The 21,584-nt window shown below is 39.6% G+C and overlaps 1 protein-coding gene across 4 annotated transcripts; it reads left to right on the top strand.

Annotated features, from left to right (window-relative positions):
* The first annotated feature begins 580 nt into the window (after nt 1-580).
* Nucleotides 581-21,245, top strand: YTHDC1 (YTH domain containing 1). Of its 4 annotated transcripts, XM_030947145.1 has the most exons (18): nt 581-690; nt 4,483-4,584; nt 5,178-5,506; nt 5,638-5,992; nt 7,244-7,333; nt 7,842-7,895; nt 8,504-8,598; nt 10,430-10,538; nt 10,639-10,756; nt 11,606-11,690; nt 13,568-13,734; nt 16,206-16,288; nt 17,687-17,723; nt 17,816-17,855; nt 17,959-18,021; nt 19,484-19,618; nt 20,257-20,464; nt 20,839-21,245. In XM_030947145.1, exons 1-18 carry the CDS (start codon nt 663-665, stop codon nt 20,886-20,888), a joined length of 2,148 nt encoding a protein of 715 aa, XP_030803005.1. In that variant the 5' UTR covers nt 581-662; the 3' UTR covers nt 20,889-21,245. The 4 variants fall into 4 exon arrangements, with proteins under 4 accessions (XP_030803005.1, XP_030803007.1, XP_030803006.1 ...); XM_030947147.1 differs by lacking the exon at nt 7,842-7,895; XM_030947146.1 differs by lacking the exon at nt 20,839-21,245 and having other exon boundaries at nt 20,257-20,776.
* The last annotated feature ends 339 nt before the right edge of the window (nt 21,246-21,584 follow it).

The following is a 21,584-nucleotide window of genomic DNA, read 5'->3' as shown; positions in this document are numbered from 1 at the left end:
AACCCTAGTCTCTTTCATTTTGAAGCCACTCCCCCTTGTCCTCGCCCTACATATCCTTGTAAGAAGTCTCTCACCATCTTTCTTGTAGACTCTCTTCAGTACTGGAAGACTACAATTAAGTCACCCCAAAGTCTTCTCTAGGCTGAACAATCCCAATTCTTTCAAACTTTCCTCATAGGAGAGGTGCTCCAGCCCCCTCATCAGCTTGGTAACCCTCCTCTGAACTGGCCTCATTGCCAGGAGAACGGAAAAAAACGGGGGGCGGGAAGGTAAAAAACAAGAGAAAACCAGGGAACAGCAACGCCCAACACCAGGGGTTGAGTACTGTTAAACTTTGCCCCACTCAAGACTCTCAGCAAGGGCTCCAACACCACACACACGCAGCTACCACAACACCACGGGCGAAATGCGACCTTTCCGCACTTCGAGAGCAGAAAACCTCCCCCTTTCCCCGCCCAGCCAGCCAAACGCAGCCCAGAGCCGCCAGGGGCTGACATGGCGCCTGCGCCCTCACGGCCCCGCGCGGCGCATGCCCCGACGCCGCCCGCCCACGGCGCGCTCTGACGCGGGGAGCGTAAACAAAGCGGCGCCCTGTGGGAAGAGGGAAGCGCTACGTGCAGGAAGACGGAGCCTCCATCTTAGGCGCTCGTCGCGGCGGCGGGATGGCGACGGATGGCCGGGAGGAGAAGGGTATGTGGCGGTAGAGAGGGGGGCAAGCGTTAGGCCCCGGGGAAGGGGGAAGGCTCAGGCGGGGGCCCGATCCCCACCTAAGCCTTCCCCCTTCCCCGGGACCACCTTGGAAGCTGGTGCTGGGCCTTCAACCGGGAGACGTCCGTCTCCTCCGGGGGAGCGGAGGGGCGGCGGGGTCAGAGATGACCTTTCGAGGATGATTTTATTTTTTGCGGAAGCGCTTCTTGTGGGTTTTTGGAGAGCAGGCGGTAATAGGGCCCCTCACACTTTGGTGTCCCGGCAGCAGCGGGCTCGGGGCAAGGTGACTCGAGCAGCGGGAAGAGGGAGAAGTTCGTGGGCCGTAAGTTTTACATCATCGACAGCGAGTTACTGCAGGTTGTCTTGTCGCAGAAAGTATTTGCTATTTTTATTGCGGCTTTTTGTTTCTGCTTGGATCCCTAGGCCGTTTTGGTTTTGGGGTTTTTTGCACGGTTTTCTGTGGGGGGATGTAGTTACTTAGTAATTAGAAACTGGTGTTGGAATCTTACTTTGCCGATTGTTGCTCGGCTTTTTGTAGTCAGCTGTGAAATCTGGGCACTGTGGGTAAATAAATTTGAGTTAGAGGAATCGGACGACTTCAGAGTCATTACTCTGGAGTAATAATAATCTAGGGCAATTAGTGTCGAATAATAGAATCACAGCTCTTGTAAGTGGCTACCGCTATCCACGGGAGCCGAAGTGATCCGCATGTTATCTGTGAGATTATGTTAGTCCTCACAAAATAACCTCTTTGAAGAAGCCAAACCGGAGTTAGGTGTAGCAGATTGCCATTTGGTGCTTAGTGCAGAGAGTTGTGGAGTTATAAAAAGGGCAAAGTGTCACTAGGGTAGTATGGCTTGGATTGTGTTCATTTGGATTTCTGTGGAGAATAATGTCTTCCGGTAAAGCCTTTTGCAGGATATATGTCCACAAAATGGCTTTGTCGGAGTGGTAAAGGTTTGCTGTCTGATATTTATTTTGAATCTATATGACTTGGAAAATTCCCAGTAGATTTTGTCAGAATAATAAATAAAGTTATTGGTGGTGCTTGATCCTTAGTGGTATTATTGTAAGACTGGTAGATTGGGATGTGATCAGGTTGTGTCAGAAGAGATCTGATCGCCCACTGTGGATGAGCCGTGAATTTGAAATGTTTGCTGTTGTCATCTATAAATTTCTGTTCGTATAAATATTTATCCACTTGGGCTTGAATTTTTTTTAGTGTTCGTTAATCACTGCCAGTGGTCAAGTTATATGTTTACTTTAATTTGTTTTTAATTATTTCTCATGTGAAAGGGATTATTTTGACTGAATAACAAGTGTTGATGCACATTTGCAGCTGAACTGATTTCTGCTGTAAGTGCTCCCATTGGAAGAGAAATGCTGTTTTACTACTTTAAAAAAGCAAAACTAAGGCTTGCAGACCTATTTAGTTTTAGATCACAGGGTCTTATTTCTTTTGCGTGCCAAATTGGATTTTTGCTTGGACCCTTCCAATAGTTCTAATTCTCCTGGGCAGCAGATGAAATGGCCTCCCAGGCTACCTTCCTACTATTTTGGGTGAGTTAAACTTGTTCGTGGAAGGATCCCGCAAAAGACAAGACGCAGGAGAGCCCTGTTGGGAGTATCTGTCACAGAAAGAACTCATTTGGTCCCTCCCTCTTCAGTGGTGATGGACTATAAAACACCTGTCCTCTGCCATTTTTCTGTTTCTGCTTTGGTGTTTTTCCTGGTGCCTCTCCGAGATAATTTGGCTCTTCAGGTTGAACACTGACAATGGCGGTTCAGTGAGAGAAATGATCTTGTGCAAGTCAGTCAAGCAGCGTATCCAGTGCGAGACAGGAGGCAGGCTGCTAAATAAATCTGGAGATGTGCTTCTAGACAAATCAGGTCGATGTGCCTATAGAAGGGGATGGGGGATCCTGCTCCTGTCTCCTGCACCCTCTTTAACATTCCAGCTGCAAATGAGGCCCATCTAACCTGGAAGGGATTTAGGAAAGACTGTGCATCAGACTTGCGTTTTCTGTTAAATTTTCCTTCTTATACTTCTGAATGAGCTGATACAGGAGTCTTTTAGCACCTTTCAATGCTGCTGCAGTAGGTAGGTTAAATCTAGTTTATTCAAGTATGCTGTTGTCTCACCAAGAGGGAAACAAATCTAAGGTTCCATACATGTGATTTGAGATGGATGATATGTTTAATTTTCTAATCTCAGTGCACCTCTTTTTCATTAGTGTCCAGTAAAAAAACCTTGTGCTCTAGACTTGCCAAGTTTCCTGTGGACAAGCAGAATGCAAGCCAGGAAATTGCATCCCGTGTTTGGCAGTTACACAGCCATGAATCTGACTCTCATATATTTATCAGTTACAGCAAGAATATTTGCTATAGATATATGTCTACAAACATAAAGGGCTGTTCCTAAGTGATTTGCAATGCAAGTTTGTGTTGCATTTAAATGCCTGCTGACTGTAAACTGCCTGGGAAAGGTTTGATCCACTTCTCTCTGCACCATTTCCTTTGCATTAGAGACACCAACTGAGCACTCCAGGGATCACTTCTGCATTCCCTAACCACTGAAAATGTGGAGAAGTGCCAGCAGGAAAGTTAGTGCACATGCTGACTTCAGACTTGGTAGTATAGAGTAGAGAGACAATTTTAATACTAATTTTTACATATATATATATATAAAAATATATAGTGTGTGGACTAAGTTTGGGGTTTTTCAATATCAAGCTGTAAATTTTAATTTTATTTTGTGGCTCAGCTGAATATTTTGAGATAGACAAGCTGCCAGACTCTGGAGGACTTAATTGCTGCATTACCTCAGTTTCATGCAGTACTGGAGTCCTTACCTTGCGTCTGCTACGGATATTGTAAACCAGCTGAATCCTTGGAGGTTGCTCCGGTTTCTTTTTCCTGAGCACAGAAAATGCAATCAATCACAAAGTGGAAAGAACTAAGAATTCTGGAGAGATTCCAAAATTAATACTTTTTTTATTTTTCCCTTTGCATGTTTAGGCTTAGTTCATTCTTTTTAAAGTGCTTGAAATATAGATCTGCTACCCTAAAGCTTGTGACTCCTCCTTCTAATAGGATCACCATATATCCCTTTTGGTTTCAGGCAAAGTGAAACAGCCAGAAATTGTGACAGATTTTAAAATTTTTTGAGCAGGTGTGGTCATTTACTGCCTCTGGCATTAATTTTCTTTAACGTTTGACCTTTTGATCAAGTTGTGGGGTTTTTTTTCAGAACAACTCAGAGTTAATGATGCAGCAAATAAATACTGTTTTCTCCATTATGTTTTTTCTATTTGTTAGTGAACCACAAAACCCACCATTCTAACACAGCAATGACAACAAAAATAGTGAAGAGAGATTAATTTATCATGCAATTTTCAGAATTTTGCAGAGATAAGGGTCCCTTCTCTTTACTAATGGCACTCAGACTACCTCCTGGTCTCCCTTTTTCTAAAATTTTATGTTCAGCTTCCATTTGTAGGTCAACTTTGCTGAAAAGCTTTTGTGACATGAGGAGCCAACTTGGACCTTGTTTAGAGGTCTAAATACATCTTGTGACATATTTTAATTTTTTTTATTTCCTCTACCTCATCCTCCCAAATGAAAGCATAGAAATAAATCAAGAAGACGTCAATTTTTTGCTTTGTTGCAAATCTGTAGCCCTGAAGGAAATGTTTGGGTTTGTAACTACTAGTTCTGTGGTTTACATATCCAGACTTTTTATGGTTGGTTTTGACTTTTTTTGTGTATTTTCAGATGGTGAACTGAATGTTCTGGATGACATTTTGACTGATGCTCCTGACCAGGATGATGAGTTGTATAACCCCGATAGTGAGCAAGACAAAAGTGAGAAAAAGGGTATGTGACTTTGGTAGTGGTTGTTCTGCAGGAACATAAGTGGTAAAAATGTCTGTCTTGTTTCAGTTAGTCTTTGAAGTAGTGGATTTTATAACTTGATTCAAAGAGTGAATGAGTTCCAAAAGTCTTTATTTCATGGACATGTACTTTTTCACCTGACCCTCCAAGCAAACAGTCAGATCCATTTCCTCAAGAGCAGTTGCTGAGTCTGGCTTGTTCTGAATTCATTTGCTGTTAGAAAATGATTGTCCTTTTTGGCTCAGTGAAGTGAGATGGAAGTGGAGCGAAGGGGTTGCAAAGTCTGATTCCAGCTCAGTTCTTTATTTGGCTTTAGGCCAATCCCCTAAGCATTTAAATTAGGATTTCCAAGTGTAAAATCTGAGAAACACATACGTCTTACAAGTAAAATACGTTTTAGAACATGAGCTGTTCCTAAGCAGCAGGTTTTGAGTGTTGCTGCAAAGCCTACAACTGGAAGATGTTGCCTATAACTGCAACAGGGTAATTACTTAAAATAGAGGATGTCGAAGCCTCTACAGTTTTTGTTTTGATATCAGAAATAACACTGAATTTGATATTTCTTTCTATTTAAGGATCAAAAAGAAAAACTGACAGGATGGAAAATGCTGAAAGCAAGAGGCAAAAACCTTCTGTGCATTCCTCAAGGCAGATGATGCCAAAGCCTCCCAGTTCATCAGTTAGCAATAACAAGAGAATAGTGAGTACGAAAGGAAAGCTGGTGTCAGAGTACAAGACTGAGGAGTACCAGAGGTCTGACAGAAACAAGCGCCCAGATGGCGATCGGAAGATGCGAATGTCAAGCAGTTCCAGGGAACCTTATAAAGGACAACCAGAAAAATCTTACATGAGGAAGAGGGATATTGACAGAAGGGCAAAGTCTTCTACACCGGATGGTTCAGAGGTATTAAGTATTCTTGCTGCCTTATAAATAAAGCAATTTTATGAGACTTTGTAAGGCACGTTCTCTTAGGACTGTGTGTGCATCCTGACAATGTTATATGACTGCTGATTCACTTTTTCTTTAAACATCAGAGAATCAGGCATGATGTGGATAGAAGACCAAGCAGATCTAGCCATTCTTCTAAAGAAGAGGTGAACTCTGAGGAATATTGTTCAGATCACGAGACTGGCAGTAGTGGTTCCTCTGAACAAGGCAACACAGAGAATGAGGAGGAAGGAATGGAAGAAGAGGAAGATGATGAAGGGGAGGAGGATGAAGAGGTGGAAGAAGATGGGGAGGAAGATGAAGAAGAGTATGAACAGGATGAGAGGGATCAGAAGGAAGGAAATGACTATGACACACGGAGTGAAGCCAGTGATTCTGATTCTGAATCTGCCTCTTTCACAGATGGGTCAGTCAGATCTGGGTCTGGTTCAGATGCATCAGGTAGGCAGCATCTTGCATGCTAATGTGAAATACCTGGCCACGGAAAGTTTGACTGCTTTGAAAAATAACCACTTCCTGACCACGTTGAAAGTAAGCCGTGGTGGCAGAAGTCAGGAAGATGTTAATGATGAAATACCATAGGCAAGGAAAAAATGTACTGGAAAGTGGTAAAACAAAATTGTGAATATCCAGATTATTGTGTTGAGGATTCATTGTATTCTTGACTGCTTTGGCCTTGCTGTTCAATGCTTTGTAACACTAAAATTAGTACTTTCTTGGGTATCTAATGGCTTCATTTTCCACACGATTAATTTTAATTCAGCGTTGAGCTGTTTGGTGTCCATCTAGATGAGTGACCAGGTAGACTGGTGTAGTAAAACATTATGTCCCTGGGGAAGGATAGCTGAATCTTAAGTATTGGCTGTGCTCAGCATATGAAATCTAAACCTAAGTTGAAATTATTAGGGCAAATTTAGAATGAAATAAATGTTTTAAGCAGAAACTAGAAACAATTGGTTTGTATTTGTATATTGTAGCTGGTCCTAACTTGCAGATGTGAAGTGCTAATGACGTAAATACTTTTGGGTTTGGCTGTTCGTTGTTTGTTTTTTCTAGGAAAACAGCTTGCAATCCTGTTAAGATTCCTATTTTGTATCTTCCTTGTCTGAAGTCTCCATAGGTGGTCATCCTGCTTAATATGCTGCCTCTTTTAGCTCAGCTCTGCTGTATGGAATTAGAGACAGCAAGGTGTAACCTAAAGACAAGTGAAGCTGTAATAACTGTTCTAAAAAATTCTGTGGTATAATGTAACACTTTCTTAAGAGTGAAATAATTGCCCGTGTGCCACAGTGTTTTGTTTTCCTGTCTCTTACTGGTTTTGAGCTCTGAGCAAATGAGCTCATATCACTGTTGCTACACGGTTTGTGCTAGATGTTGCACATTTGGGTGAAGGCTGGAAAGAAACGCTAACCCACCCTTACTAAAAATATAATAATAATAAATTCTGTCTCTAAACATTGCACAGATTTAATAGCTTTGTGCTATTCATCTTCCTTTTGTGAATGAAAAGCTTGAGTAACTAGCATTTGCTTCTTCTGTGCATGATAGTTTTGTGGCAACAACCACAATTTTAATGTGCGAGCCAAATGGTAACTTCACTTTTACTGATGCTGTTTTCCTGTCTCATTACTTTTTAATCTCAACTTTGCCTGTGTTTAAAGTATGGCTTTTATTTTTTATGATTTCTTTTAGATGAGAAAAAGAAGGAGAGGAAGAGAGCTAGAGGTATCTCTCCAATTGTTTTTGACAGAAGTGGGAGTTCTGCATCAGAATCATATGCAGGTATTCTTCCCTTTTGTTGCTTGTCATTGTGACTTGCATCAAATCTTAATGTGTAATCTAAAATAAATGTAACTGGCTGTAGAGATTTATAGGATCTGTAGCTTTGTATAATTGGTATTGACTTCTGGCATGTTGTGTGTGGATACCTTTGGGGGGAAGTAGGCTTTCTTGTTACTTTAATGCTATTCTGTTGCTTAAGTGGAAATTTCACTTTTTTTTATTTTTTTTAAACTTGGAAGATGATGATTCAGTGACTAGTTTTCTGAGTAGGAAATTGTTCAAATATTATTTAAAAAAAAAACCAAATCAAACAACCCAAAACTGAAACAAAAAAAAAACCAACAAAACAAAACACTCGTGCACATTGAATAGTATTTTTTGTGTGTGTGGGTGCGCGCTAGAAAGCATAATTTGTCATGAATGAAAATTGTATGGGACAAGGCTGTAGAAATTGTATATTATCTCTATTAAGGCTCAATCTGAACAAATGTACTTTGGCTAAACACAGGTTCAGAAAAGAAGCATGAGAAATTATCATCTTCCGTTCGTGCTGTCCAAAAAGGTATCATTTAAATTTGAATTTTTAATGCATGCCCCATAGCAAGCCATTGTCTCTGTTGATTAAATTACCTGTAAGTAGTGATGTTCTGATATAAATCAATTTAAGCACGTCATTGTTCTGAGCATGATAATTGAATCTTGAGCTACTTTTGCATGTTTTGAGAGCGATATGCAAAAAGTTCAATCACTGTGCTCTTTGCAGAGGCAGCAAATTTAAAAAGGAAGTGCTTAAAGCTGCAAAGAGGAACAGCATTCACTATTCTCTGTTGAACAGTTTGTGCTTGTTACGAGTGTTACCCATCATTTATGCAAAGATCTTTAAGCAAGGAAATAAGTCCTACATATCGGAACATCACTGAATCATGCTGATTTTATTTTACTTTTTTCTTTACTTGGATATCTGAGTTTTAGTTTTGGTTTGGTTTCCCCTGGCATTTTGTGCTCTGCAGCTTTGAATTTAAGTTGGGTGGTTGACTGTGATAATACATAGATAGGAAATGGGTGGGATACTGTGTATTTTGAAGGAAGCAAGCAACTATCTGTACTCAAAGCAACATGTTTGGTAAGTATTTGCGGTTCAGCTTATTTGATACTTTGTTTTCTTTTCAGACCAAACAAGCAAACTTAAATACATTCTCCAAGATGCAAGATTCTTTCTCATCAAGAGTAATAACCATGAAAATGTATCGCTTGCTAAGGCAAAGGTATGTTGTATTTTCTTCAAACTGATCCCTTTGTCTGTTTTCAGACACGCTCGCCTCAGTTTGGGAGAGTTTGTAGTTGGATGCGTTATGTTCTTTATTGCTTGGATCCCAGTGGATGCAGCAACAAAGCTGCTGTGCCTTGATTCTTTGGCTTCCAGCGTAACCTAGGAAAGGTCCTAGACCACTGGCAATTTATCTTGGCAAGAATGGGGTTAAAAGGGGCCTTAGGGTCTGTTTGATAACATCCTAAGCCAGGCTCTGTCGGGAATGCTGGGGTGGTATTTTCTCCCATCCATCAGCACCTCTGTTCCTATTGCTGTGCTCTGAGAAGGTTCAAAAGGTTGTTTGGCTTTTTTCTAGTGCTACATGAATAGTTTTGGTCAGGTGATTCAGGATCTGAAGCCTTACTGTGGAAATGTATGCCTGGCAGTGCTGGTGTGAGTGAGTTCTTTGGGAGGGATTCCAGAACACCAGATTTCAGCTGTTGAGGAATTGCCCTAGGTGTCTATTGCACCACTCTGGTGGTTTTGTATTGGCATGTGTTCTTTGGAACAGGTCATAGAGAAAATACTTGATTTGCTGTTACACAATATACATAGAGTAGGTGATTCTGTTAATGAAGGGTTTTTAAATTAGGATGAAAATAGCATCAAAATTATTAAACAAATCTTAAAGTCCTAGGCATGTTTGGTTCTCGCCTCTCCTTCCAGCTTTGAAGGTGCAGTGAACACCATTCTGACTGGTGACTCTGTAAAGGAGTCTATCCTTTTTTGTGCTTCAGCCACATATGGAGCTGCAGTAGTATCCTTGTTCCTGAAGTTATTGAAGTGGATGGTTTGTCTCTTAAGTGTAGAGGCATCAGTGCTTTGATGTTGGACTTTCATGAAACTCACTTTTGTGGTGCCAGTGTAATAGGTTGTTGAGTTCACAGCAGGGCTTTACAAGCAGCCAAAAGCCATGTAATCTGACTGAAAGCTAGCAAAAACCCCAGATATTCTCTGGTGGTGATAGTGAATTACCAGAATCAGACAAACACTGATCTGAGTTCAGAGTAGGGCATAAGTACTCCCCTGTGCTAAAAAAATGCAAGGGAAGGAATGTTGACTTTGGAATGTATAGCCTATTCTGAGGCTGAAGCTTGTTTACCCAGAAAATGGATAGAGGAGTAACTCAATAAATTGTTATTCTATATCAGCTCAGCTGGCACCTTAAACAGGTTGGGTTTTATTGTGTGGCTGCATAACAGCTGGTGAAATGGAAAAGATGATAATAGTAGTAGGAGATGTGTAGGGCTAAACAAACTGATTTGTGCCATTTTAAATTGCTACTTCAGTGTCTTTCATGTTGCTGGCATTTCACTGAAAGAATTTTAAAGTCTGCAAACTGTCCTCAGCAAATCTGCAGTACTATAGTCAAGTCTACCTGCCCACCTTTTAGTAGTATTCTGTTGGTTTTGCATAATTCCTGTGTGTTATATAATACATAAATTCCCTAAGTCACTTGAAACATGTGAAAACTTTCATCCTTACTATTTTTAAGTTAACTGCCCATCATTATAATTACAATGGAAGTCTTATAGATGATCTAAATGCATCTTCAGTGTTCAAAAAAGGTTGAAAAGCCAGTGTTTTAAAAGTTTTAGTACAAGGCAGGCTAAAATATTTCTTGATGGAAAATAATTTAGCAGTATGTTTCTTGTTTCTATTATCTTCTACTCCAGTACAATCTTTTGGTCTTGTTTTCTTCATCTACATTACATATTTATGTTAGCTAAATCACTTGAGATTAACTGTTATGTTTTGGTGGTGGGGTGGGTGTTTTTCTGTTTTAGGGAGTATGGTCAACACTTCCAGTGAATGAAAAGAAGCTTAATGCTGCATTTAGATCAGCGAGGAGTGTTATTTTGATATTTTCTGTAAGAGAGAGTGGCAAATTCCAAGGTAAGGAAAAGTGAGCTATTTTCAAGGTGAGTCAAAGTGAGTTCAATATGCAATAGCCTTTCTGTTGTATCTTTGTTACAATTCATACAAAATCCTTCAGGGTTTGCAAGATTATCTTCAGAGTCCCATCATGGAGGATCACCTATACATTGGGTGCTGCCTGCAGGAATGAATGCAAAAATGTTGGGAGGTGTCTTTAAAATTGACTGGATTTGCAGGTAACCAATTGTGCATTTATGTTGCTGTTAGTAACAAGGCATTATAATATAACTTTTGCATATTACTCAAGTGCCAAAAGCATCCTTCTGAAACTTGATTCAACCAGAGATCTATCCTCACTGCTCACTTGAATAGACAGCTGTGGATGAAAAAGATTTGTCCTTACATTAATTTTTTTTTTCTGTTTTGATCTGACTGAACAAAGAAAATACTACTGTTCTTAAACAACATATGACGTAGTGCAAGTATTGCATAATGTATAGGTTGTGAGCAGTATGTTCTTACAGAAAAGATTTTAAATCTCTTATTAAGGAAAAAAGTTACAGCAGTCCCGTGAAACACATTGCATGGTTGTACAAGTACTTTGGACTGCCAGAAAGACTGAATAGAGGAAAAGTGAGACTTTGAATTAGAGAAAAATCTGTGTTGGAAAGGTCCTCTTGAAGCTACTGGCTCCCACCTCCAGCTCAAAGCACTTCTAGCTTCATAGTTTGGTCAGTGCTCAGGGATTTAAGTATGTGCCAAGAGCTACCACATGTAGAGACTGGTCAGTGTATTCAGATGGTGAGATAATAAACAAACACAATCTCAATATTCCATAAAGACCAGGATACTCTCTTTTAAAGGAGGGCCTGTATAGTATGAACTATATCAGTTACTACTGGAATAAGTCCAAGTGAAGTCTTCAGTTACTAATATATAGACCATAAGAATATGTGCAGAGACCTAACTATACGAAGGATAACAGGATTATTTTATGTGTAATCTCCTGCTGTATACATTTTTAATTATTTTCTTAATAAAAAAAACTGAGGCAAAACTATAAATGGTGCCACTTGCATATTTAGGCGGGAATTGCCGTTCACTAAATCTGCTCACCTGACCAATCCTTGGAACGAACATAAGCCAGTAAAGATTGGACGCGATGGACAGGTTTGTTAATTCTTACTTTTTTTCTATAACTGACATCCTCTAGTGCTTGCTTCCAGCTTAGAATGTGCAGGAGAGTAGGAATGTTTTTATAGCAGTTACTTGGAGTAGAGTGCTGTGGCAAAGGTATTTTGCTTCTTTCTAATGCTGCCGTGGAAGAAGGGAAAGGAAACAATACAGTGCCAATTCTGTTTTCATCTTTATGATAAACAGTGTTTGCTTCAAAACTGTGTGGTATTCTGAATTTGAAATGTGATGTGCCTTGCATTGTATAGTGTGCAAACCATATGCTAATCAGGTTTTAAGAAAAAGGTCTGGTGTTTCTAGTTGTGCTCTGCATTACATTTTTTTATATGTACTGTATTGCTTAAGGCATAGACTCCCATTATAGAATATATGCTAAGCAAATTTCAAGTGGGGCTGGTTCTTTGTCTTGTCAGACATACCAGAGTGGAGGTATGTTGCTACTGTCATCATGTACCCAAGGTGTGGGTAAAATAACAGGTTCTGCTTTCTTAAGACAAGGTGGGAGGTAATCTCCATACTGTATGGAAAATGTCAACTCCATGTTGCATTGTTTTGCCCACAGATATGTTTGCTTTGTTGTGTAGCAGGAGAAGAATAATAGTTTTGATACTGTTTTTAGTTTAGTGTGAACTTAAAAAAAAAAGTTTTTCAATTAACTTAGCTCCTGTTAAATGGCCAAGGAAATTTATTTTTTTTTCCTAATGTTTTGTCTACAGTAGACTTGCAGTCTGGACATGGGTTTCAGCTTTTTTCATCAAATTACTGTACTGTTATAGTCTGGACAAGCATTGCCTGATGCTTGCTCTCCTGCTTTTCAAGTCTGCTTATTTCCTGAAGTGGTTGTCATTTATCCATTTATATTTGCACAACTGTGAATGGATCTCTCTTCTGACAACACGTACACTGAAAATCTGCCTTTACAACATCATTTGGGAAGGTGTTCTGCAGGCCTGCAGTCACCAGTTTGAAGAAGCACTTCTTGGGATTGTTTTGCACCTGGCTCCTGCTAGATTTATTTGATGGCCCAAGTTCTTGTACCGGAAGAGAGAGTCAGCAAGTTCATGTCTGTCCCTTTCTCCTCCAGACAACTTGTGGTGTCTGATGATCCCGTTATCTCCATCTTGTTCCCCATATCCCACATATTTCACTTTTAATCTAGGTTGGAGAGACCTGACCTTTTTAGTCATTGCATGTAGGAATTGTTGCATTAATTCGTTATTCTTGGTGCCCTGCTTTGAAGCTTCCCATTTCTATTGTCTCCCTATTTTTTGATGATGCAAGGGCACAACTGCACCCAATATTTAAGGTGTGGGTGGAACGTGAAATTCAGTGTGATACAATGGCTTTCTTATTCCGTGTTCTTTTCAATAACCCTGAGCAGACAAACTGCTTGTTTTGACTGTGGTCAGACCTTGAGTTGGTGTTTTCATGGAACTGTCTACCATACAATGAAGAACTGAGTGGTAGTAGTCAACTTCATCAGGCCATGGCCTTATATATGAAGCTGGGATGGATTTTTTTCCCTACGTATGTCACTTTTCTTTCTGTAATAGGTAATCATTTTCTTTGTGATGAAAAACAGTCCTCTGATTTTATAGCAAAACAGTGATGTGACCTGTATGTCTCGTGGGAAGATATGGTTACCCAAAGTATTGGACTATTTAATGAAAATTCTAATTAGTACCTAAAGAGTTAAAGGTAATGTAAGTGAATTTTGCTGTGTTTAGTGATACTGAAATCTCTTTGAAATGTCCTTTTTTTTTTTTCCCCTTAAATGTCTGTTGTCAGTGTATTTGGGGAGAGTTTAATTTCTTCAGTTTATAAACCACTACTGAACTTCTAACTAATTCTAGGAAATTGAGCCGGAATGTGGAACCCAACTTTGCCTTCTCTTCCCTCCTGATGAAAGTATTGACTTGTATCAAGTCATTCATAAAATGAGGCACAAGAGAAGAATGCACTCACAACCCCGATCAAGAGGACGCCCATCCCGTCGAGACCCCGTTCGGGACGTGGGAAGGTTAGAAACGTTCTTTGGACTGATAATAGGCACATGTGTCAGAATAACGTGATGGAGGAATGTGATTCGTCAAAGCTTGCCCTGCGATAAAGAAGAGAGAAAATCCTCAAATCAAGCTGCATGGACAAGTTTGTGGCTTCATTGAGGATTTCACATGGTTCCCCGGTCTGTCATTTTTCAAGAGGAAAATGGGGATCTTTGCTTTTGCAGAAAAAAGCTCTTAAAATTCTGTCTCTAGTTTAGACTAGATCATTTGTTGAGCTAATGCAACTTGTAATGCTAGCTGTAGGTAAGCTTGGCTTGATTATGAGCAGGCTAGATGGAGAGGAGGAAATATTTATATGCCAAAAATGTGTTAATATCTTGTAAAAGCCTTTTCTTTCAGGTGTGTCTCTGGATAAGCCTTATCAAATATGGGACTTTTATAAGGATCACTTAGAATTTTGCAGAAGATGCCGCCTCATTTTGAGGATAAAATATTTAAGTTATTTTGATATTCAAGAGGAGCATTATTGGGACTGTTTCAAATTGTGTCACCGTGATGTGTTAACCCTATTGCCAAATATTCTCTAACATGTAACCACTGAATTCACACATCTTGCTGAGCTTCTGAAAACAGTAGGTTCTTTCCAAAAGGGATCAAGTGGCCCTTGGAGACCCGGCAACAAACCAAAAAGAATGGCTGTTGCTGTGTCTGTATATACAACCTTTCCAGATGCTGGCAGTACCTGTGGACTTAAAGTATTTTTAGAGGATCGACATGGTTATTGATCACTGCTTTATGAACTTAACATCATTTTCCAGAAAAAAGGGGGTATAACTTGTTACAGAATTGGAGAAGTCTTTGCAAAGAACTGATACTAGCCCTTCTGCCAAACACCTTTTCCCCGTGGTAGCCACTTTGCATACAGACTGATGTATGGTTTGGGCTGAAACCTTTGGTTAAGTTTCCTTTTTGTGGAAACATCCTGTGGTAGGTACAGAGCCCCAACAAGAGTCCCCATTTCCTTGAGCTTAAAAAAAAGGACACTGTAACGAGTAGGTAGGAGGAAACCTGGCAGCGCCCCCCTATTTTTGGCTTTAAAGGACTGAACACCAAGATGGCTTTTGGAGTTAAGCTAAGAGGTTTCCAGTGCAATAAAGTATATACAAGTGAAGGTTTTGCAATGGACTGCAAACTATACATATAACACCACCACACCTTCTCAAGCCTGCCAGGGCCTCCATTTATGTATGTGGCTTACAGCTTAAAGTCAGTAGTTGGACTACTATATGAACTGTTTCTATCATATTTTATACCGGTCGTAAATGCACTCTCAAAACTACAAGAAAGCGGTATGTTTATTCTTTACACCAGCTTTTATTTTCTTTGATCTGAATTTGCTGTAGATGCAACTGCTTTGGTTTTTGGGCTTTTTGCTCATACTAAAGAATCTGCTTCCATTTTAAAAAGCTTAGTAACTGGGTATGGTGGGCTTTAATGACTGAAGTTGGGGAAGGGAGGAAGAAGTCACTATTTATAAAACTAAAAGCTATATAAGCTTGTTACTCAGCCGGCAAGTTGCACAGTAATTAAGCAATATAAGAAAGTGTTAATGTCTTGTCATAAGGAATTATACTGTTGGGGAAGGGGGGGTGAGAAGGGAATGGTTCTGTAGCTGCTTTGTGTTTAGAAACACTGTTACATTAGCACTAGAGTCTCCCAGTACAGTAATGTTTATGTACCTTGGAGCAAAATAAGCACCCAGTTGTCAGCTCCTTTCTGAACCTAACAGCAACTGGAATGTAACTTTATAAGGAAGAGCAGAGTTCTTAATATCTTTTCTGTCAAAGAACTGCTTTTATAGAAAACAGCCCTAATTATTTTAATTATTAGGAAGCTTGAGTGTTATTAAATTGAAAAATGCACCAGTGCATTGCTAGTAAGTTGCTTAGAACAGAAATTATTATAAATAGCACAATTGGCCTATTCAAGTTTAAGTTGCAATTTCACAAAGCATGCAGAGTTTTATTCATAAATGTTGTGGAAGTAGACCTTTTATTGAATTCTTTACCCATTAGCTATCAAATGCGGTAGTCTTCATACCCTCTGACTGCAATGTTCTGTGAAATTCTTTGTTGTCCAATAGGTGGTGCAAAATGTAATGTGGAAAGTGTAATGTTAATGCCTAAGCTTGAGTTTGGTTTAGACAAATTTGTCACCTTTTGTTTGGGATGAAGATACAGTTGGGTAGAGTTCCTTCCTTAACTACCAAAATTCCTGTAGACAGAAAGTAACAGTGGAGTGTATGTAATTGAGCTATTTCTGATTCTTTCAATTCAAATTTAAAGCTGTAGAATATTTTGAAGCAAATAGAGTTGAGAATGATTATATTGATATCCTGGGCAGCTCAGACTATTCCTGTGAGGTATTCTGCTGTGACAAATTCTCCAAGCAACCTTGTTTAATCTTTGATATCTAATTTGTGTAGGCGTCGACCAGAAGATTATGATATTCATAACAGCAGAAAGAAACCAAGGATTGACTATCCCCCTGAGTTTCACCAAAGACCAGGTTAATATCTTACTATGAAGATTTGTGTGCACCAATTCATGAGTATTTTCTCTTTTAGCATCTCTTCATTAATTCAAAAGTAAAATACTGATACAACTTGGATATAAAAATGTGACTTGTTTCAAGTGCTGCCTGCTGCTTTAACCCACCTCTCCAAGAAGTCAGTGACACTGTTTCACTGGTTTGAGAGCTGAGTTTAACCTAGGCTGAGCCCTTTTTAAGAGCGTTGAATTGTGTACATTGTTGTGAATGATCTTCTCAAGTGCTGTGTTAATGTGGGCACAAAAATAGATCTGACCTACTTGTCAAGATGCTAATCATCAAATGAAAATATTCGAGAAATTTGCTCCTGGGAACATCAGCTGATACTGCGTGACTAGTAGCCTTTGTGTGAAGATGATGGTAGGCATTCAGTTATGTTTTCAGAGGTTTTTTTACAAACTTGACATGAGTTAGGGCGGAGGATGTTGCACTGTGTTTTACAAGAGGATCTAATGATGAAGGGAAGTTTGTTGTTCCCTAGAAAGAAATGTTTGCAGTGGTACTGCAACAGCACTGCTCATAGCAGCTTTTTTTTTTCCTTCAGAAAGCAGCTATTAAGAATTTGTTGCTTTTAGTCTAGCAAATTGTGCTTCATATCTCTTAGAAAAGCGCATTCTGTTATTTCAGTCGTAGATTTCTAAACCTGTTCAGAACATGCCTGTATCTGTCCAGCTCGTCTGCAAAGACTGCATTCTTTTATGCAAAAAGTGTTGCTGCTCTGCATCTTTCTAAGGCCATTGTTTAAAAAACAGAACAAGATTTTTTAAAAAATAGTGAAGGTCACTATTTTATTGTAGTGCAAGCATGCCTGATGTTTTGCACTGTTCTATTGAGCTCTTTAAAGGGATTTACTGAAGTTGTAAGAATTCTTTGTCCTGTGGGGCTTTTCCAGATACTTTTTAGTTTGTTTTTAATTTCTGTGTAGCATTGCATCCAAAACATATTGGGAAATGAGCTTTTTACTGAATACACATTCTACTGAATAGGCAGTTAGGAAGTAGTAACAACCACGTGCTAAATGCCTGGAGGCAGCACTCTTCAAATTGATATGCATTCCTAATTCATTTGACTAAATTTCAAGTCGTTATTTGCACAGTTTCCCTCTTGCATATTTGTTGGTACTGTGTGCAAGTTCTTAGTGGGTTTGTTGATGTCAGTTTTTTATTCTACTACTTGTCTGCATTGTCTATTAGAAGCTGTAAGTTTTCAAGAGTTATTTTAAAAGTGAGGGTAATAGCAGGTAGACATAATTTTGTAGTAGCCACAAAATGAGAGGATACTTTCTAATGAATATAGTTTTTAAGATTGTTAACTTGAGACAGTAAATTGAATTAATACTGCTTGATGTTTGAACAGGGTATATAAAGGATCCCAGATATCCCGAAGTAGACAGGTAAGGTGTGTTCATGTTACTCATTTTATGTCCTGGTAACTTGTCTGCACGGATAAATTGGATTTAGTTCTATAAATTTTTATTCCCAACAGACGATTTTCAGGAGTTCGACGAGATGTATTTTTAAATGGGGTAAGTTACTGCATGCAATTTTTTTGGGCAACTTTATATTCATCTTTCTGCACTTCCAAAGAACACTCAACACAAATTTTAATATTACTGTCTTTCATTTTAGTCCTACAATGATTACGTGAGGGAGTTCCACAACATGGGACCACCACCACCATGGCAAGGAATGGTTTGTGTCTTTTTGAATTTGATTTTTCTCCTTAGCATACAGCTTCTTTTTGTTTCTCCCAAAAAGAGCCTGCCATATTCAGTGTGCTCTCAACTCTTCGCTTTTTGTAAAATGTATCTTTGCTGTAACCGTGTAAAAATTTTAGGGGAAAAATATTGATTATAAGTATTTTGAAATTTACTTTCAACAGTAGTCTGGCATTTTTAGTAAGCTCTAAAGAAATAGCAGAACCCTGCTTTAGCCTAGATGGGAGGGTGCAATCACATTCTGTATCCTGCTAAATGTTGATGGTACTTGGCTCTCAAACAGCAAATGCATCAAACAGGTGGACTTGTTGAACAGGTTCATGGAATGGGCTGCTGGGCTCTAGTGTTGTGCAGTGGCTTGCTTTTGGCTATGGCGATGAAGCATGCAGGAAACTAGCAAAATGTGCTGCAGAACCTAATTAAACGAAGTCTTTCTGTATTACAGCCTCCCCTGAAATGCACTTTTTTTCTCAAAAAGATGAGCAGATACATGAGTGGACATATCTACAACTATGTAGATAGTTCAGTTGTACAAATTGTGGCCTTCACATCAAGAGAAGTAGTCATAGTGAGGTTATTTTGGTTATATTTAGTAGTAAGTCTGGCCTGGTTTTGTATAACTATAATGAGTCTTTTGGCTCTTGTTTGTACTGGCAATGAGCAAAAAGCAGTGCCAGGTATAGAGATGCTCCTATAGCCTCTCATTTTTGTCAGCTGAAACACAACTCCTTACAACTGAAGGAAGTAAGCAAGGTTGTCAGATGGGAGGGAAAACAGTTTGTTTAAACTGTTAAGCCTCCAGAAACTCCCTTCTTTCTCCTCCTCTCCTCTTCTGCATGCAGTCCGAGTAGTTGTCCTAGAATCCAGTGCTTTCATTTACTTTCTTTGTAACAAAAATGCAAGCCAAGATGCTTTGGTACTAGGCAAAGGAGGACTGTGCGGATTGAAGAAATGGAAGAAATCAGCCAAAATAAGTTTTGATAAAAACAAAAAAAGAGGGCTAGCATTTTTTTCAAATAATTTGACTTGCAAATTATTTGGGTTTTAATTTAGAATAGAAAAAAATTCATAAGGAATGAGTATGACTTGTTTCTGTAAGAGCTCACCGGATTGGGCAGAATTCACATTCTATACACAAAGGTTTGAAAAACCCAGAACTGAAACTGCCACATTAAAATAGCAGAAGTTTTGTGTACAGTGTCATATTGAGGCAGGTGCAGAAGGAAGGGATATTGGGCTGTGGGGTGGGTGGTTACCAGACTTTTCCAAGCAATGGTAGAGAGGGAGTAAAGCATGCCAGCCCAATGGAAAGTAGTCTGCTGTTCAGTTAGGAGGCTGTGATCAGATTTTATATAGATGCTGTGTTTTCCATCTGAATGATGCACTCCTTGTGTGCATTCCTTTGCTTCAACAAACTTCCTGTAACTTTCTTGTAGCCACCGTATCCAGGTATGGAGCAACCACCACACCACCCTTACTATCAGCACCATGCACCTCCACCTCAAGCTCACCCTCCATACTCAGGACATCATCCTGTACCCCATGAAGCGAGATACAGAGACAAACGAGTAGTAAGTGTCCACACAGACAGAGGGGATGCAAGTCTGCAGGCTGGAGTAGGAATCTGGGGTCCAGGGGTAGCCTGGCCTGAGCTTCGTTTGCTATGATAAACAGTGTGTTTACGACCTGCATTAGAGTTCCTTGGAAAGATCAGTTGTTTAGATTGACTACACACTTACAGCAAATTTGAGAAGTCTTTCTCTCCTTGGTGAGGTAGAGGTGAAAAATTCTCATACTCTTAAACTGAGGTGTATGCTTAAATTGGCTTCCAACTTGTCCACCTCTAAACATTTTCATCCTGAAACCTGGTTTGAATAAGGACAGGGCTGTAACTTTGCTTGTGCTCATTGGCAACAAATTACTGTATCAGCAGAATTTTGTGGTTTAAAACTTCTTACAGACACATCAGAAAACAGGGTGGATTATTAAGTTTCTGTTAGCTGGCTTGAAAGCTCCTTAGCTTTCAGGTCTCTTGCTGGTGTCTGGCATTTGAACCCCAGATTCTGCACATGGGTGCTGGACAATTGGTTTGGTTGGGTTTGCCTTTTTTTAAATACTGGGCTTTTTGAGGAGTTACAGCCAGCCTTATAGATAAGGGAGGGAATTCTGATCTGGGAAAGAAAATAGCAGAGCTCTCCTTTCATCACAGCACGACTATGACATGAGGGTAGATGACTTCCTTCGCCGCACGCAAGCTGTTGTCAGTGGTCGGAGAAGCCGGCCCCGGGAGAGGGACCGAGAGCGGGAGCGCGACCGGCCTCGAGATAATCGGAGAGACAGAGAACGGGACAGAGGCCGAGATCGGGAAAGGGAGAGAGAGAGGATTTGTGACCGGGACAGAGACAGAGGTGAAAGAGGTAGATACCGAAGATAATCTATCTGGAACAGTGCTCACTTGAATCAAAAAAAGCTTGTATTTTTTTGTGTGTTTACAAGTAGTACATTTTATTTTCAGCTGTCTACTTAAAGTTCGTTGTGTAGAAGGATTTATAATGACCCTCTCTATTCCAAGCATGCAGTGAACTATGAACTGGAAAAATTCAAATAGGCCAAAAATAAAATACACAAAGCTGATACACAACTTCATGTTTCTATTGGAACAAAGTTGGAAGCAGCTAAGAATGTAGATATTGATTAATTCTCAATAAGTGTTCTACTTAGTGACTTCATTCTAGGTTTTTGAATACTGATGGATAACTGCTTTTTTTTTTTTTTTTTTTTCTTCCTGTAGTTTCATATGGTTCGATGGGAGAATGCTGCTATCAAGTATGCAAATACTGAAGTATGATCTCTTTCTTTTTTTTTGACGGTATGGCAGTGTTGTAGCAGCCTTTTTTCCCCCCCACCCCGTCTTTCCCCCACATTTTTTAACCCTATCTGTGAAGTCAAGTGGTTTATTTTCAGTCTTCAATAAGGAAAGCAATATTAAGAAGACACTATTGGTACCTAATTTTTAGCCTTTTTTAAAAATCTTCCTGTGTTCAGTAACATTCTGGTCAATTCTCTTGTCTGGTCTCTTTCCAAAATGTACACATTGCTTGGAATGTTCACAACCTGCGTGCGTGGAACCAGAAAATATTGCTGTATTCTACATTGCTACCATTTTTTTTTATAAAAATAAATTGGTAACTATTGAAATGTTTAAAACTCCATGTCGGGTTTCTTGGTTTTCTAAGCTTGACAGCTTTGCTAGGTTCCAGCAGTTCTAGAAAAAGATCTATGTTCAGAAATAGTTCAAGTGTTCTTTGTGGTAAGCAAAACTGATCTGAAGCCTGAATTTAGGAAAAGGACTGTTGATATAAAAGGTAATTGCATTTCTGTTTCCATAGTGAAGTGGCCAATAACTTCTGCAGCTCATAAGAGTTAAGGCCCTACATCTTCAACTTAATCATATGATCTTCAAGCTGTTGAGAGGCTGTCCTCAGCCACGACATACCTGTCTCAGGAATATGTTAGTCCTGTAAGATCCAGAGTCTG

The sequence above is a fragment of the Camarhynchus parvulus genome, chromosome 4, assembly GCF_901933205.1.
Source record: "Camarhynchus parvulus chromosome 4, STF_HiC, whole genome shotgun sequence".
In the NCBI taxonomy this organism is placed as follows: Eukaryota; Metazoa; Chordata; class Aves; order Passeriformes; family Thraupidae; genus Camarhynchus; species Camarhynchus parvulus.
This window is presented reverse-complemented; position numbering and strand designations above follow the sequence as displayed.